General features: G+C 43.9%; 1 protein-coding gene across 1 annotated transcript in view; it reads right to left on the bottom strand.

The window, feature by feature from the left end:
• LOC119163564 (proton myo-inositol cotransporter) overlaps positions 1–17,940 on the bottom strand; it is a 29,924-nt gene extending 11,984 nt beyond the window's left edge. The window contains exons 1-6 of the mRNA XM_037415584.2: positions 17,316–17,940; positions 10,770–10,929; positions 6,325–6,536; positions 4,326–4,434; positions 2,574–2,737; positions 523–634 (exon numbers count right to left, since the gene is read on the bottom strand). Of these exons, the coding sequence (XP_037271481.2) occupies positions 523–634; positions 2,574–2,737; positions 4,326–4,434; positions 6,325–6,536; positions 10,770–10,929; positions 17,316–17,724 (1,166 nt within the window). The 5' untranslated portion in view covers positions 17,725–17,940. The remainder of the gene's footprint in view (positions 1–522; positions 635–2,573; positions 2,738–4,325; positions 4,435–6,324; positions 6,537–10,769; positions 10,930–17,315) is intronic.
• Between the last annotated feature and the right edge of the window lie 85 nt (positions 17,941–18,025).

The raw sequence follows: 18,025 nt of genomic DNA, 5'->3' as shown, positions 1-18,025 counted from the left end.
CAACGTCATTAATGAATTAGTGTCGGTAAAGTTTGCAACTGTCAGTGACCATTGCGGTATTTGTAATCATATGTTGTGTGCATGCATGCATGACTGAGGGACAAAATCATGCTCTGTCCCAAGACAACTAAAAGCCCCTTGCCAATCTTTATGCGCTTCTCCACGAGACACTCCCGTACTGCGGCAAAAATGAAGCATTCAACGTGCGATCCGAAAAAAATTTTAAAACTGCTGTGCCGAGTTAATTATTTTCTATTCACAGTGACCCTAGTGCTGATATATGGCTGCACTCATATATTCAAAGGGAGTGCTACAAATTCAGGACTCTCCCGGCCAAAATGAGAAAGCTGGCTGGTACATATTACCTCCTTTTAGCCAACCTTTTAACACATGCACGGAAAGTGTTTTCACCGAAACGTGACCCAGGCAAAGCAAATCCCACGCAATAAATCTGCAGTCTCGAGCAGATCAACACGTTGATCTGCGAGAAACTGTGCGATTTAACAAGAATGCGCCGGTCACCTGAAATTGCCACAAATGCCAGACGATGGGACTATGCTGGGTCCCACAGAGGGAGACTCCATGTCGGCGAGCTGAAAGCCCCCAGCAAGCACCGACAGACTTGCAATCACACCTGCGAAGTGAAAGAAGGAAAAAAAGATAGCTAATCTGAAATGTGATCACACGATTAAAAAAAAATGTTTTAGCCAAGCTCACCGTACTTCTCTGCTTAATCTATAACAAAGTGCAAAATAAATAATCGCACAGCTTATTCTGTTCCAGTGCCCTCAATACACGAGTACATAACTGACATAATGTAGCACTGACGCATATTCACACACTAATAGTTCTAACAAAAAAAAAAATGACCGTTGGTTCCTGCCCACAGCAAATTATCTTTTCATCCACTTTTCTTTCTTCACATTTACATTACAATTACTTCTAATAATATCCCCTATACTTTCCTTGGCATGATTATCTGTTAGATCTCATTAATATTGTGTCTAACACAAAAAAAAATGAGGCCTCCTTTACTTAGTATTGAGTGTTAGCTGTGATTTCTAATTTAAAGGTGCGTAGGCTGTCACACCAGGAGTGCAACAGCCAAAATGGAATTCGGAGCAATTTTTGGAGCACTAAAATACAAATTTGGAGCAGGTTATGGGGAACGAAACATCCATTTTTAATCACGAAAAACCGAATTCGGAGCAGTATGAAAAAGGAGGCTTACATTAAAAAAAAAATGTGCAACCTTTCAACATCCCCTAAATCGTGCTGGCGGAAATGTCGAGGCCCGTGTGCTCAGATTTGGGTGCACATTAAAGAACCCCAGGTGGTCAAAATTTCCGGAGCCCTCCACTACGGCGTCTCTCATAATCATATGGTGGTTTTGGGACGTTAAACCCCACAAATCAATCAAATCAATCATTAAATCGTGCTGAGTGAACATGAGCACTGCTATTTCAATAAAAGTAGTATTTTAAACCACCCCATTCAGCAAACATGTGAGTCTAATTAGCATTTACCACACCTCTCAAATCCTGAAGATTCTGAGGACCCAGATGTGGACCTTCCAAGCTGGAGACCTTGAGATTCAGGAGATACGCAAAATTGGATAGTAGGAACCACAAAAAAAAAAAGAAAACTGCCGCAGTTTTGTTTTAGTTTTTAGGGCAGCAGAAATGTCATACATTGCTGCAAATCATTTCCAGTAACACATTCTAGACGTCAGCGATCATATCGGTGCCGATCATTACGCAGCGAATACACGCATCAGTAACTGAACAAACTGTGCACAAGAAAAGTCACAGGACACTGTGACTAGCGCTAACAGCCCCTTCCAAATTTTAAAACGCGTTATCGCAGGGCACCAGTGTAATGCGACGAAGGCGGTTTAAGTGGCGTTCTGCGAGGGTTAGAACAAGACCAAGACATTTTCGAACCCTGCACGCCCCCCCACCCCCTTTTTTTTTTCCAATGGGCTTAGGTTTAATTAAGTAGAATTTCCCGGCTTGCTTTTGACTAGACAATGCAACAGCACACACCAGTCGGCCGGGTGACAGCACCGGATATCTATCGCATGTGCCATTGCTATGGCAACCAACGTGGTCGTCAACAACAACAGTGATCGCAGCACGTCGAGTTCGTTTGCACGTAGTGAAAGCAGTATGCGCTTCCAACGACAGTTTCTAACATGCCGTAGCTCCGTTTGCTGACTAGAAAATTCACATTTCGTGCAAAGTGTTCATGGCTACAGCAACACATTTTTTGGCGCAGCTGTTGCACCCCACACGCAGTGGTTCATAGCTGAGAAAAGCGGATGGCATCGAATTTCATGGGCGCATGTGAGCATGTAGCGATAAGCAAAACATGGTCAAATGGTATGTGGCGCAAGCGTCAGTTTAAGCCAGCCAAGGCCAGGCAGAGCAGCATTTGAGTCAACCATGCTGACAGCTGTACTATAAGCACTAGAAAAGTTACAGCAAAAGTTCGGCTTCTTGTTCGAAGACACCTCGTACGTCCTCTGCTGTGGGTATCAATCAGCTCAGCTGCAATCCTGCCAGGCCTCTTACCTGCAAGGCTGAGCAGGGTGAGGAGACGACGGCCAATCCTCTCGACGAGCGCCATACCAATGAAGGAGCAGGCAAAGTTGACAAAGGACGTTGCCGCAGCCAGCCAGATCGCCTTGGACGCGTCGTGCACTCCCGACATTTGTATGATTGTAGCGCCATAATACCTGCCAAACGAAAAAAGGGGCTTCTTGGTGGCCTGCTGATGTGCAAAAAAGCAGCGCATTGATATTTCAAGAAAGTGGCGCATCGGTGAGCAGTTGAATGTTTTAAAGCAAAACCTGTTATAAGATCTAAACAAAAGCACCGTAGTTGTCAGCCCCCAGTGCCCGTGACAGATATCGCAAGAAAAAAAAAAAAGAAATAAGACGAAAAATCCTTGGTGGAACGGGGTCTGAACACTTTAGTACTCTACCACTGAGCCAAGCCAAAGCCAACACTCAGAGCTCCTGTGCATCAAAACCCTACACAACCGTTATGCCAGGAAGGAACCACGTTAAGACACACAATATGGCGTGGTAAAAAAGTAAAATAACAAACAGTTGTCAGAGATTGCAAATCGTGTAATCAGGCATCACACAATATGAATCGCATCATGAGTGGGTAGTTGAATGCTTCCAACCCATTACAAAGGGCTCAGCCATAATTCTTCGTAGTCATCAGCCACCTAATCAATTAATGGCGTGGTGGGTACCTTGCAGGCGCACTTATTATTAGTGCAAGCATTGTTATTATTAGTGCAGGCATACGTATTAGTCGCCCCAAGAGAGTTTGCAACAGGGTCTAGAAATACGCTCTTCCAGCTTTCACTGCGACTGTGCTGCACTTTAAGTGCAGGCCAAGCATTATTTTATTTAATTTTTTCAATGACATGCTCAGAATCTCCCAAGCACTCTGTTGCGGTACATCAATGATCCTAAGAACACCCCCGCAGGCCGCAAGATCGAATCCCGGCCACAGTGGCCACACTTTCAGTGTTGGCAAGAAATGCCTGAGGCTTGTGTTCTTAGATGTAAGTGCACATTTTAAAGAGCCCCAGGTAATCGAAACTTCCAAAGCACTTCACAACGGCACCTCTCATTATCATACAGTGATTCTGGCACATTAGTCCCCAACAACTAACCCAAGAACACGGGCCACATTTGACATACACCTGAGGCTCATTAAAGAAAATGAAAACACATCTAGAAAGACCAAAGGAAAGAAAAAAGAATTGTAGGCAACCCTAATACTTGACTTAGGTGTCTGGTAGCAGCACTTGCACCTCAGCATTCGTGCGCCGTGACGTATTTCGTGGGTTAAGCGTGCATTTCATCGCACCACCGCAGTGGATCTCGGAGGCCACACAGTAAAAAGGGCGTGTTTGATACCTGCTCCACCATGTGCCACAATGGTCCCTGCCGCTCACTAGAAAACCATCCTCTCTTTTGACAAACTCGGTTAATTAATTTCTTTTAATTATCCTTACACCTGATTGGCACTAATCCTAAGTACAACTATGCTTCATTATCAAATGTGTACAATCTAACCTTTAACTTGAACCAGAGCCATCAATCCTGTACCAGTTTCATTTCCTTAAAAGACTTTCTCTGAACATTGATAAGAGAACCAGAAGTGCTTGCAAGAGAAACGAGATGAACTTGTCGCTTTACTACCACTCGAAAAAACTGTGGTGTTATTCCACATCCTTATAACGTGCTAACAACCATTAAGCAAACGGCAAGGCACTTGTGAAAAAGAGGCAGTGCCACCTACATGACAGTATTAATGCCTGCAATCTGCTGAAACATCATCAGAGCACATCCCACGATGAGCGCCAGGCGCAGCGGGCCATCTCGCAACACCTGGATCAGCACGAACCCAGCTGCACAAGAGGACAAGGAAATGTGGTGTCACTGCTAATAAGGCATTGTGATTGACTGATAAATTGATTGGTTGATTGAGCAAAGGTCACACAGTTTAGCTCACAACAGCTGCACAACAGAAAAAGGCAATGCAGTGTCACTGCTAAAAGGCATGATTGACTGGATGATTGAATTGAATGATTGGTTGAATGATTGATTGAGCAGAGGTTAACACAGTGGCTCTGTACCCTGACACACAATTCTTGTTTCCAATCTGCTCAAATAAGTACTGCTTTGCCAATGTTTACGGTCACGTAGTTATCCAACTGTGAAATGGTCAATCAGCATAGCTATGAAACACACATGTGCTATGCAGAAAACAACGTAAAAAAGCTTTCTCCATAAAATATTACCAAGTCTACTTGAAGATTTGAACTGCTGTTTTACTGGACCAAACCTGAAAAACCGAACAGAAAACTGCCACACCTTTTGCAATAATTCAAGGAAACGATGCTACTGCCCTTAGAAATACACTCAAACCTTGCCATAACACAGACACAAAGAATTACCGATTACAAAAAAAAATTAAATGAAGAATGGTTTACCAGAAGTACAGAGGTATTAATACAGTATAAGCTTATAATGAATTCTTGAATATAACTATAAACTATTTTCATATCAGCTGCAACTTTATTACAATGAGGTGTAAGTGTACAGTCAATATCTACAGCTGCAGTTTTGCATACCATAAATGAGCTCTTACAATAGGGGGAGTAACCTTTATGATGCGTTTTTACACTGAAAAGTTTAAAAGCCCACACCTATAGGGCACGAGTCACCTTTAATGCTCAAAGGTGGCGAGACTGCACTGTATAGTCAAACACTATAGGACTGATTGCTGGGCCAGTTGGTGACAATACTTGAACATATTTTAACTCAGCGCATGGCTACACGGACAAAAAAGAAGGGAGAAACCGCAGCGCTGCCTCCCAACTTAATTTTTTATTAGAAAAACATGAACGGAAAAGGAACGCTTCAACCTTCCCCCGCATGTGACCACACTAAGGCAAGAAAAAGCAGATCAGCCCTGACATTTTGAACAATGGAAACCCCTTGATACATCCCAAGTGTACTCTCCAACAGCATAAAGGGTAAGATATTGTGCTAAGAACCTAACCTCGCTATCATGTAGGGCTATATGAGGCACCCCAATGCATTGTTCGCACCCCCCCCCCCTTTTTTTTATAACATATGCTTCAATTATTTCTCAGGTGGTTTGATCTCTGTGAGTCAATAGAACTTTCGCTTCATGAAAGATACGTAGGCAAAACAAGTAGATGCATTAAAATCAGATTGTTCGAACAGAGGCGTTTTTTGCACGGTAATGTATCATACTCACGTGTCTCAACATGTTACGCAGTGCCATTGCTCACCCATCTTTCATGAAGCAAACGTTCTATCGACACACAGAGATAACCGACACACAGAGAAATAACTGAAGCATATAATGTATAAAAAGAAAAGGGGGCGAACAATGCCTTAGCGTGCCCTCTATAGCCCTACAAGATAGCGAGGTTAGGTTCTTAGATAGCACAATATCTCAACTTTTCTGCTGTTGGAGAGAACACGTGGGATGTATAAAGCTTTCTTTCATTGTTCAAAACGTCAGCAGCTGACCTGCTTTTTCTTGCCTTAGTGTAGTCACATGGGTGTAAAGGTTGAAACGTTCCTTTTCCGTTCATGTTTTTTTTTTTTTCCAATAAAAATTCCATTGCGAGTCAGCGCTGCGGTTTGTGCCTTCTTCTCTTTCGTCCGTGTAGCCGTGTGCTGTGTTAAAATATGTTCAAGTACATACTCACACACACTTGGACACGGAAGATAAAGCAGATTGCTGAATAAGAAAGGCTCACAGTGTTCTTCGTCTTGATCGTTGTCGATGCAGGTGGCCTTGAGGGCTTCGAACTCGGGCTCAATGTTGGCATCGGGACCGCGAAAGCGTCGCAGCACTTCGATGGCTTCCTGATAAGCGCCCTTACTAGCAAGCCAACGGGGGGTCTCGGGCATGCCCAGGAAACCCAGTAACTGGATCAGCGAGGGCACGCCCGCCAGGGCCAGCATGTAGCTGCGGGCGGTGCACAGGGAGAGAAGAAGGCGTTACGATCACCACAGTTGGTAAAAAGGAAACTGCAACAGAACTTCCTGATGAGAAAACACTCGAGGGAGCCAGGAAACGCTCCTCTTGTAACCAAGGTCTCTTGCAAAAAATTTTAAGATCACCGAGCCTGGCTACATCCCCTTCGGCCGCTGTGTCTATGCATGTAAACGCAACTTGTCTTTGCCAGGTTTTTTTTTTTTTTTTTTTTGACTGGTGGACATATATTTTACGTAGCATGAATTGAGGCTCCAGTAGAGTCAATGTGCCTTGAATTAACCTCTGTATTGCATATGGCTACAGCCGATCAATTTGATGAGGGCACTATGCTGTTCGACAGGTTATTCAGCGTGCCATATTTGAGAACAATATTTGAGAACCAATGTATTTTCCTTTTCTTAATATTGCCACCTACTTCTAGTAGTGGGTCGTATGCCAAGGTGAAGGCTCACACCACACAGAAGAAAGAAGTGCGCGTGGGGCCCCGCTCTGGCAAACAAGCCCAACTGACGCGCTTGGTTAGAGCCCTGTTGCTCAGACGTCAATAAACCTTGTCGACACCCCCTGGAGCGTCGTGACAATATCAATGTAACTGAAAACGAATTGCACATGCACTTTGAGCGTGAGATCTTTTTCTTGAAAATTGGAAGATGAATCAGTGAAGAATAATTAATTATATAATTACATATTAATTGTATTTATTTAATGAAACTGCCATGAAAACAATGTATTACTTCCATTTCTTTGTCGGAGTGCAATATCAAACACCTTTGAATTACGTGGAGTGATTCTGACACATTTGCACAGAAAATCCAACACAATTCCCACTTGAAGGGGATGTCACTTTACTACATACATCAGCATCAAAATGCATTTAGACACGTCTACAGGCAATTGCTCAGGATGGCCTAAAAAGGTCGTTCATAGACGCATGTTTTTTTAATAACTGCAGGTTGTATAGGCTTTCTTCTAAACTTCTGGAAAAAAAGCACTTTTCATCCAAAGTGATCAATGCCATAGACATTGTGACAGGAATCCAACTCCATGGTTCTCTGTCTCAGTCGGTGTGGGAGCATGCCAACAAAAATAAAAACATAATCGCAAAAAGTTTGCAATCTGTAGTTGAAACTATGCAAGGAATGACATCTGTTCGTGGAATGCACAGAATTGAGGCAAGGAAACGTCAATAGACGTGCATACCTGCTGATACAACACTGGCCGCGTTGCATGAGCGTGCATGAACCGTAAGTCTTCAAAATAGTGAATAATTTGCTCAATAGAACCAAAAATGCAGCCCAGAGAAACAGAGTGTCTGTTGTAACCATGTATATTATATGCAATGCTGTATACATGAACATAGAAACACCAAAGAAAATATTTTCGAATGTCTTTTGTGACGAATTGTCTCTAGTATTGAGATTCTACTGTACCTCTTTATGCATAAGCATTACACTGATAGCCTTCTCTGGCACAAGTAATGATCCGGACTTTAGCAATGCGTCAGACTAACACAACTTTATTCCGAGCCATTCTATATTGACACGTGCGGTTCTTTTGGGCTGGTTGACGACCACGGTTGCCGAAGACCTTGCTTCCGTCATCGTGGATGCCGGCTTCGTAGCAGCCTTTGTTTTCTTGTCCTTGTCGGGGAGCGGCAGGTATTCGGGCGGTAGTCCTTGTTGTCTTCGGCTCACTCGAACGACCGGGTCGGCGTCGTCCTCTTGGCGGCTTGGGCTTGGCTCACGGCTGGACGGGGGCGTACGGTACATAAACCGAGAAGCACCTCCACCAGATGTCACGAGGTTGTGATACACGCAGCACTTGAGAGGAAGCACGCAGGAGTCAGGGCGGTGTGGCGAACTGTTTATTGGGCGAACTTGTGCCCAGCAAAACAAGGCCAAACACAACTCACAGCAACAGCGGCGTGAACAGTCGTCGGCCGACGGAAAAAAAAAAGACCCCCAGTGGCGCACTGCGCCGGCTTTTATACACGCGTCGTAACGCGTTCCAGAGTGGCATACAAGATAAACGCGGCCTGCGTTGCGCTTAACAGAAAGTGATAGCGGCTTCCTTCGTAAACCAAAAGAACCGCACGTGTATAAAAGACCCCCAGTGGCGCACTGCGCCGGCTTTTATACACGCGTCGTAACGCGTTCCAGAGTGGCATACAAGGTAAACGCTGCCTGCGTTGCGCTTAACAGAAAGTGATAGCGGCTTCCTTCGTAAACCAAAAGAACCGCACGTGTCAATATTCTATTGCAAGAAACAGAAGGTGGCAATATACCGATCTGTCTACATTTGGTAATTAATCATAGTTAGAGCATAATTAACAAATATAGTCCTTCTTCAGTCTGTCATGTTCCATTTCTGCATAAGAATAACCAGATCTCCAGCTCAAATTACAAGTATCATTTCCCATCAGTTATACCCATTCCGATCAAACAAAAACCATCATTCTGGAGTGGCTCACAGAATGTGACACGTCAAACAACTAATCGAACATCATAGCGGCTTCAACAAAGTGATACTCTGCAGCATTTCCTACACAAGGAGGTTAAATGAACACTAACAGTCCACTCTGGAAGTGTCTACAAATGTGCACACCATGTTGCAAGTAAGCTTACTTATTTATTTAAGCATTACAGAGGTGGGTGGGTACTATTAACGAAAATGCAGTAAATATACAACAAATTATGTGAATACGTGTTCGAAAAATTGGTCTCGTATCTGCATGCTTCACTGAAAATGACGTCCAAAGACGATGATTTGATAGATTGATTTGTGGGGTTTAACGTCCCAAAACCACCATATGATTATAAGAGACACTGTAGTGGGGGGCTACGGAAATTTCAACCACCTGGGGTTCTTTAACGTGCACCCAAATCTGAGCATACGAACCTACAGCATATTCCCCTCCATTGAAAATACAGCCGCCGCAGCCTGGATTCGATCTTTACGATCTGTGGGACAGCAGCCAAGTACCTTAGCCACTAGACCACCGGGGCGGTGTGACGTAAAAGACGACAGTCTTCTGTCTGGAAGCACTGTGCGAGATATAGATGCTATCTGGCAGTAATGTAGAGAAACTAAAGTTTTTTATAATGCAGATGAACTGAAAGGTGGCAGCACCGTGTCGTTTGAGCGAAGCGTAGGAAACACCAGCTTTTTCGTTCATAGCGTTGCATTATCAGGGCAGCGTAATAAACACAGCGGTTTTTAGAAGTACGTATCAATGCATTTTCTAAATAAAGACACCCGGTACACAACACTCCGGCATGGATGTTACGCCCAAGTATGCGCGATATTTACTTTTGGAGTGACAATGTTCACTAGTATGAACGCAGTCAGGGGATCAAGATTAGTGGTCATTCAACAATGGGTTGAACGTTCTCTTGAGTGGCTGAATCGAATGACAGACAGACCAAAATTACTGTATTGAAGTATCCAAAGAAAGACTATTGCCTTTAAAATAATTAGTTTGAAAATTCTCAAAATATCATTGGTTAGCGCAGCCATGAAAGATTATGCATCCTCAATGCAGGTGATGAAGGAGAGAAGGTAGTTTTACTTTGCACTGGTCTTTGGCACAAAGGAGTCTCACGTAACAGGACAGATGACGCACCTCTATTGCTGATGTATACAAGTAAAGCTCCTATGAACACTTGCTGGTATGACTCCCTGACTGTTCCGTCATTATGCAAGTTCTTAAATGGCTAGCCTATTGGAAAATCTGTCAGTTCATCATGGAAAACCCCTCACAATGTGGGCCCATCTCAAAGATGGTGCAGCTTGGAACTAACACAGATTTGGCATTTCAGTAGAAGCATGCAGAGATATGATTGCAAAATCCACCAAATTAATGTGAAGTAGCATTGTACAACCAAATACTCAATAGCCAGTTTAACAATGATCCAAGGATAGGTTCAGCACATACTGCAACTTATGTTGTGACGAAGCCTGTAAGCAGATAACGTCCGCATAACGTAGCACCAGTAAACTCCCAGGAAACAAGAATCTCTTAAGCAGAACTGCTGTTTGAATGGGACAACTACTTTCATTATGACTGGTTTTGTACTTGAATTCTGCCCCGCTGTTCCTCTCCCAGTGAATTGAGCTACTGTTAAATGAAACACATTTTTCTAGTCCCTTCAAATTACATTTATCAAGAGTATACTGTACAACGGAAAACAGTGCAAGTCTCACCGCCAGCCATTTTCAGTGTCGCTGCTGAACAGGCCATCAACAATGCTGGCAACAAACTGCCCTCCCGTGATGAAAACCTGGTTGATCGTGACCAGGAATCCTCGAAGCTCAGCCGGCGACACCTCAGCTATGTAGACTGGCACGGTCATGGACGCCAGGCCTGCAGAACAACCATGCATGCCGGTTAGTGGGAATACAGAACCAAAGGCCAAGTATGGGTTAAATGTACAACTCAAATGGGTCCTGCAACACGTGACTTTTAGAGCATGGTCAGGAAACGCTGTCGATCGACAATCGAAGTTTAATGGGAGTCAGACATCTTAACGCAGCATGCAGCAGAATTTACAATCCCGTTGTATGTTTTATTCCTTCTTCACTGTTCCATCTTTTCTTCATGCTCAAACCAAGCTGCGCTATAGCTACATGGTACTGCACCAACTTGCCCCATCTGCAATACTTATTCCAGAAGTTAAGAAGGAATCGCCCACTCTTTTTTCAAAGAACGATGCCGTAATACAAAATGACAGTGACCTGGAAACACGAAACCCATGACCATTGGCTAATCTGAACATTGTGACTTGCACAGTTACTGCGGCCGTCATCTCAAGCCACGACATGGCGGCTTCAAACTCTACAGTGCTAGAATTATATGCAGTATACTAGCGCGCTCACCTTCACACTGAAACTTAAGTGCATGTTTGAAGGAAAAAAAAAGGATGTTCACGGTCATGAGGCATGCTGACGAAATGAAGTAGCTTCATGCTCACCCCCGGCCAACCACACATTTAGCTTTCATGCGCTCGCTGGTACGAATGGACAAAGAAAGCACATAAAGGATGTGACAAAACCCCATAACTTTGCACTTATTCGACAAATTCCAAGAATTTCTCACAGTCGTCGATTCAGGAGGCAATTTAGTCATTTGATGAAGTCCTTCAATGATTACCAAGTGTTGCAGGGCCCCTTTTAAAGGAAAAATAAAGGGCCAAAATAACGATGATTACAGACAACCGTTGTGCTGATATAAGCAGTTTAAGCTATTTTGAATAACGAAAAGATGAGTTAGTTAGGGCTCATAGTAAATTATATGGGGCAATGCCACAACGAATACAAGGACAGGAAAAGGTGGGACATGTGCTGTCTGTATTGCACTGCATTACATGCGCTGCATTGCGACGCAGCACATGTCCTGTCTTTTCTTGTCCTTGTACTCATTCTAGCACTGCCCCATATGATTCATTAAGCTAAGTTTTTGCAGCTTGATCAGTAGTTAAAAAGCCTGCTACTTACAAGCAGCAGCATAGCTGATGACCAAAGCAAACAGCAAAAAGTACTATGTTGCAACATTATGCTCTAAGATGACCACATTTCTGTTGCCACACTCTGACAAAGCATACATTTCTTGCAAAACTAAGTAGAAACGTGATAAAACAAGAGCTCCTATTGTAAATTCTTGGCAAGCTCCAAGGCTTTCCAAAATTCTATCCAGTTTTAAATGCCAAGTACTCAAACCTCATTATAACAAACTTGCATCTTACATAAAAATAAGTTCGTTATATCCGAAAATTCATTACGAAAGTTTATTCTTAACACTAAATCTATTGCAAAACTATCTTTCATTTACTTCATTGCAACCGATATTTCATTATATCCGGATTCATTATATCGAGGTTTGAGTGCATCTTCATTTAAAGCTATGAAACTACGCCAAGAAACTGTCTTAAGCAGCGCAGCAAACAAATATTCTTGAACTTCGCCATCCCAAGGTACAACGAACAAGCCTGAAGTTTAAACCCATGACTTTCCGCTCAACAGAAAAATGCCATGGCCGTCGAATAACCAGCTTCAATGAGGAAAGTTGAAACTAAGACTACCAACGCTCGTGAAGAAAAAAATATAGTCTTCTTAGAATAAGAAACATTTCAGCCGCACTTCTATAAATAGAAAATGTCATCTATACAACGAAATACATTGATACAGTGGACGAGCAGGTGCATTAACAAGTTTTATTTTTCGCACTTTATCTCGGCAAGTACAGTTATGCCACAGCACCTGCGCAACATGAAAACACTTCGGCAACTTTGAATGTATGCAGAGAATTGTTGATTTAGCAAACAATCCCTTCACTTGGTGAGTCATTCTAGAAAATCTGAGATTTCATTTACTTCATTCCATCAGTACAGCAAAATTACCAACTCACTTGCCTCAATTTGAAGGAGTACTATGCAAATTTTACATACTCCTGGTTTTGACTCCAAATAAAATCACAGGCATCAAAAACCCTAAAAAAGAGTGTTGCGACACTTTGGAACGCACTGAATGTGTTTATAGTACCACTACCTTGAAACTGCGATTTCGGCTTCGGTATCGAGAGGATCGCTATGCAGAGACGTGTCAACAGAAATCTGATGTCACAAGAAGACTGCAACTCGTGACATACTAGCAACAGCTGTTTGCTGTCAGTAGCATGTGTTCCACGAAAACAAGTGGATTGTCGTCCGGGCACTCGCCGTGATTTCTGTGATTTAGGGTGCATACAGGGCACAAGGGCTCGCAAACCCAGTCAACTGTCTCGACTCTTTGGGACAATGTCTGTCGTGGTGGGATCAGCTTCCAGATGCTGGGTGACGGAAACTTGAAAACATCAAAGTAAAGTATTTTGCATGTGTTGTCTGGCCCCAGTATGTGGAGAGCGATGACAGTACACTCCATGGAAACGAAAAATGTCCCTTATGGAGTGCCTCGAAATCGTGTCAGTACTCCTTCAATCCCTTCATTCATCCTGTCTTTTTTTTTCTTTTTTTTTTCTGCATGCTATGTGGAAATTTTGTGCTAGCAACGTAGTAGGTTGCTCTGCCAGCCATGTCATTTTTATTGAGCATTATCTCATCAAATAAAAAGGTCGCACTAATTACATACGAGTTCCCAATTACAAGCAATTAGCCACTAATCCAGAGTGAAGAGTTACAATTATTCAATTTTGTTGGTGTTTAAATTCCTCGAAAGCTCCTGAATTTTTTTTGTTCCTTGAACCGTGCATACGCGACACGCTGACTTGCCATGACTGTGCTGCAGAGACGCTGGTAAAGAGACGTGAACCAACACCGTTGCAGAAACTTGCACTCTATCTGATGCAGAAAACTTTACTACAAGCCATATCTGATTACATGTCCTCCCCACAGATCACGGCACACACCTACATTATTTTCTTTAGCAAGAATGGTCTCATGAGTGTTGGGGAATGATCTAGAAAGACTAAGCAAGTATACTGGGGATTGGCAGGGCTCTCAGCAAAGAAAACATTAAAAAAAAACGATTTGCAGAGAGCATGAAAAGTACTTCTCAAACAGCCAACGGAAACAGCTGTGCAGCTTTGATTTCGATTGCAAACAAGAGAAGCTGCCTAACGAACGATAAGAATCTTTGTTGCAGATGTGTGACAATGACGGAGAAGTGTGACCATGGAGGGCAACATGTCTTCCTTACTCGACTGCACGCTGTTGCACAAATGAAAAGAAATAAATTAAACTGTCCTTTCGTGCTTGGCCACCATTTATTCACAATGCCTCTTTCTATGCTATTCTTTTTCGCACTCTTGTCAGTGGTGGATCTTCGTTCCACCCACATTTTCATGGTGTCAGCTGGGTGTGAAAGGAGACTGATAAAGAGTACCAGAAAGCAGAGCAGAAGGTATCTGTTACGAAATCGCAGCGACCCCTTATCTCTGACATTGGAAAGTTCCCAAGAGTCGCCTTGCAGAACTCCAACGCGTCTGGGATAGTGAATATTCAAACATTACCTAGGTGTAAATTGAATATGGGTAGTTTGGATCGGTAAAAATCAAATGAAGCATAATTTACAGTAACCTGTCACGTTAAGGTTGCAACTGTCAATAACAGCAAACAGATCAGGAGATCTTGTCTTCTTTCGATGGAATAAATGAGAGCGTTGGGGCGCACTTCCGTATTTCCTCGGGCGTACCGTCTTTGGGGCCCGGTTTATCTTGGAACGAGGTTATTAGATTTTACAGCTGCATGGTCACGACCATTCCCAGCCTATTTTACGTCCACAGCAGTGCTAAGGCTTCTCTCGATCACCCTAAATTTACCCTATCACGTGCAAGCAGGTACAATTTTACACCTGCAAAATTTTTAATTTTGTCAGAACGTCCGATACGCCGCCACCCTCATCAGCGTTTCCCATTTCTCAGTGTCTATTCCATCGAAATAAAGTGACCAACAGGTGTCTGCCCTACACATTTGGTGACCAGACCGGATTTTTTTTTCTTGCATGATGTCGACCACAATGATGGCAGCACCTCTTGGTTCCCTGCCCCATTCTGCCATTCTCCAATATCTTTAGGTTACACCTTTCCATTTTGCATCCAGTTGCCCACCACATGGTCCACGTTTTCTCTGGTATCGTCTTCATAGTATCGGCCCCATATTTTAGTACTCACAAAGCACGACTCTACACTTTTCGCTTTACAAACAGCATCAGACTGCCTGTGACGATTTGGGAATGCCAGCCAAATGCACTCTAGCCCATTTGTGCTCCGGTGAATGTTCGTTTCATGTGTAGGCTTCCCTGTGTCTAATTGACCTCGACATACATATACTGTTTCGTAGATTTTAAAAGGCCTGCCGCAAATCGGGAACTTTTCTTTAGTCAGAAAATTGAGCATATCTGTTTTCAGCAGATCCATAATTTGGCCTAGTTTAACACTTTATCGATGCGAGTCTTCAATGGCATTTTGCAAACAGTCGTCACCATCGTGAATCAGAAATGTGTCCTCCGCAAACTGTAGGTTGCCGTTTATATTCTGTTGATTGTTATTTCTATTTCTTACCAACCCCGTTGTTAGAATGCTGATATGAAAACTGATGAAATTTTACCTGCCAAGACCACAATATAATTATGAGGCATATCGTGGTCAGAGGCTCTGGAAAATTAGAACTACCTGGCGTTCTTCAATGTCATTTGAAGAACAGTGCAGTGAACAGAAACATGTAGTGAACAAGATATCTCAATTTTCCTTTTCTCAGCTGCAAATAAAAAAAACTGTGATCCAGAAAAATATGCAGCATGTATGTTAAGAACTGTAAAGTGTGTTTTGCAGACGGATAATGCCGATCAATGTGTTATCTTGCAAATATCAAGTTTGCTAAGTGTATGGGTCCTAGACATTTAGATGTAGCAAAGTGAGGAAGTGGCGCATGCCAATATATACCTAATAATCATACATAGTGTTCTGCTCCTGTTATAATACAAACTGTTTCTCATACCTGTTTATACACATTATTTCGCTGAGCGACTGGTACCTGTTTATACAATTTATGCGCATAGACTATGAGAGTTTCTTTCATGGCTCACAAATGTGATATTTTATATATTGCTGCAAATGATATGTTAACCTGGCAGGCGGTCGTGTTATAATTTCTCAAACACACACACACACGCATATATATATATATATATATATGGAGTGTAAAGACGGTGTGGTCTTGTTGGGGCATTGGAAGATTTTGGTCATGGCCAATGCATATAAAAGCATGTGATCCACTCGCTGAATAAATTTGATGCTTTTGAAATAGCACATCGATAGCCATAATTAATGGCCAGGACAAATTTTTTAATGACATGTTTGCAATAAAGGTTACGAAGAACAAACGTCGCCCCATCACGTCGTTCGAAGAATAATGGGCGGAAGCGGCGAAACTTCAGCCGCAAGAATTAAGTGTTGCGCCTGTCAACTCACTTCAATCGCGAAACGATATGCGCCACCTACTCTTGAGAACTCGAAGTCCGCGAACTGAAACGTGAGACCTATTGTAAAGATAAAAGGCGTTATCGGCGAATTAATCGTGGCGGATAAAGCAACTACTGCGCGCGTAATCAACGCACGCGACCGGAAATCGGGCGATAAGGGAAGCCGCGATAACGAAACGGCGTTGTCTGCAGGCGGCACTTCATTTCACACCACCGTCCCACGTCGTACCCTACTTCAGGGACCCAAACCAACACCACCTAGCCTGAACTTATCTAGGTGGTGTTGCCCAAACGCGGAAAACAGCAGGCATGCGAACATGTTAGCTACATCGAACAGCTGGCTGCTCGCGAAAGCTACAGCGAGGTTGTTCTGAAAGGAAAAAACTTACGCCACATGCGCTTGCAATGCACTGTATCACTTTATTAAAGTTGCAAGACAGAGTTGGCACGCAGTGAGCGTACTGTCCCAAAAGCAAAGTGAAACGAGTAAAAAACGGGTAAACAGCTGACTTTCAATCGACGCACTCGTGAGCGGCTGCGTTATTTAATTATACAAAGACATAAACGCGCCCGTGCGTTGGCCTGACAAATGGCGAGCGCTACAGGCACGTGCGTCAGCGAAACGGCCTGCAAAACAACATGTACTCGCGAAGCACCTAATCATGAGTCACAGCCACCTTATGCACGAGAATGCGCCGCGCCGCGTCTCGCGGCTGGGTTTCGCGCGGACACAGCTGTTAGCACGCGCGCTGCGTGATACAACGAACGGACACTCACCGATGCCCGCGCCGACGATGAGGCGTCCTCCGAGGAGCATTCCCTTGTTGAAGGCTAGCCCCATGAGCAAGGCGCCGACCGTAAACACGAAGCTGGCCACGAGTATGACGGGTTTGCGTCCGAACGAGTCCGTCGCCATGCCAGCGACGATCGCGAACGCCCATGCCCCCGCGATGGTGACCGAAACCACGAGCTCCTGCCACAGGTAGTTGAGCTGAAAGTGGCTCCTCAGCTGAATCATGGCACCGGACACGACGCCCGTGTCGTAGCCGAAGAGGAAACCCCCGACTGCCGAGAGAATGGTGGTGCATATCAGCAGCCGCGTGACGGGAGCCTTGGGTTTGGACGCGGGTCCGTCGACTACGATGCTTCGACGCTCTTCCTCGCCTTCGTTTTGGAAGCCATTCATGTCGTACTTGGTCTCGCGCGCCAGCTTCCACGGTGCGGGCTACGATTGCTCGTAGCGGCCAGGTTAAGTACGTGTCGTGCCGGTTTAATTGGTTACGTTAGCTAGAGCGGGGAACGCGAAAACTGTACCGCCCCGCACCACCTCCTGACAGCCGCACTTCGCACTCGCTTTCAACCGCCTCGCACAGAAATCGACTGCTCCTCGCTCTCGCCTTGCGAGAGAGTGGAATTAGTTGCATGGAACGACCGCAAGAGAGCGAAGTTGTTGTTTTTTCCGGAAGTTCAGTTGACGAGCGTTCTGC

The sequence above is a fragment of the Rhipicephalus microplus genome, chromosome 9 (genome assembly GCF_043290135.1).
Source record: "Rhipicephalus microplus isolate Deutch F79 chromosome 9, USDA_Rmic, whole genome shotgun sequence".
NCBI lineage: Eukaryota > Metazoa > Arthropoda > Arachnida > Ixodida > Ixodidae > Rhipicephalus > Rhipicephalus microplus.
Note: the sequence above shows the minus strand (reverse complement) of the source record. Positions and strands in the feature narration are given on the sequence as shown.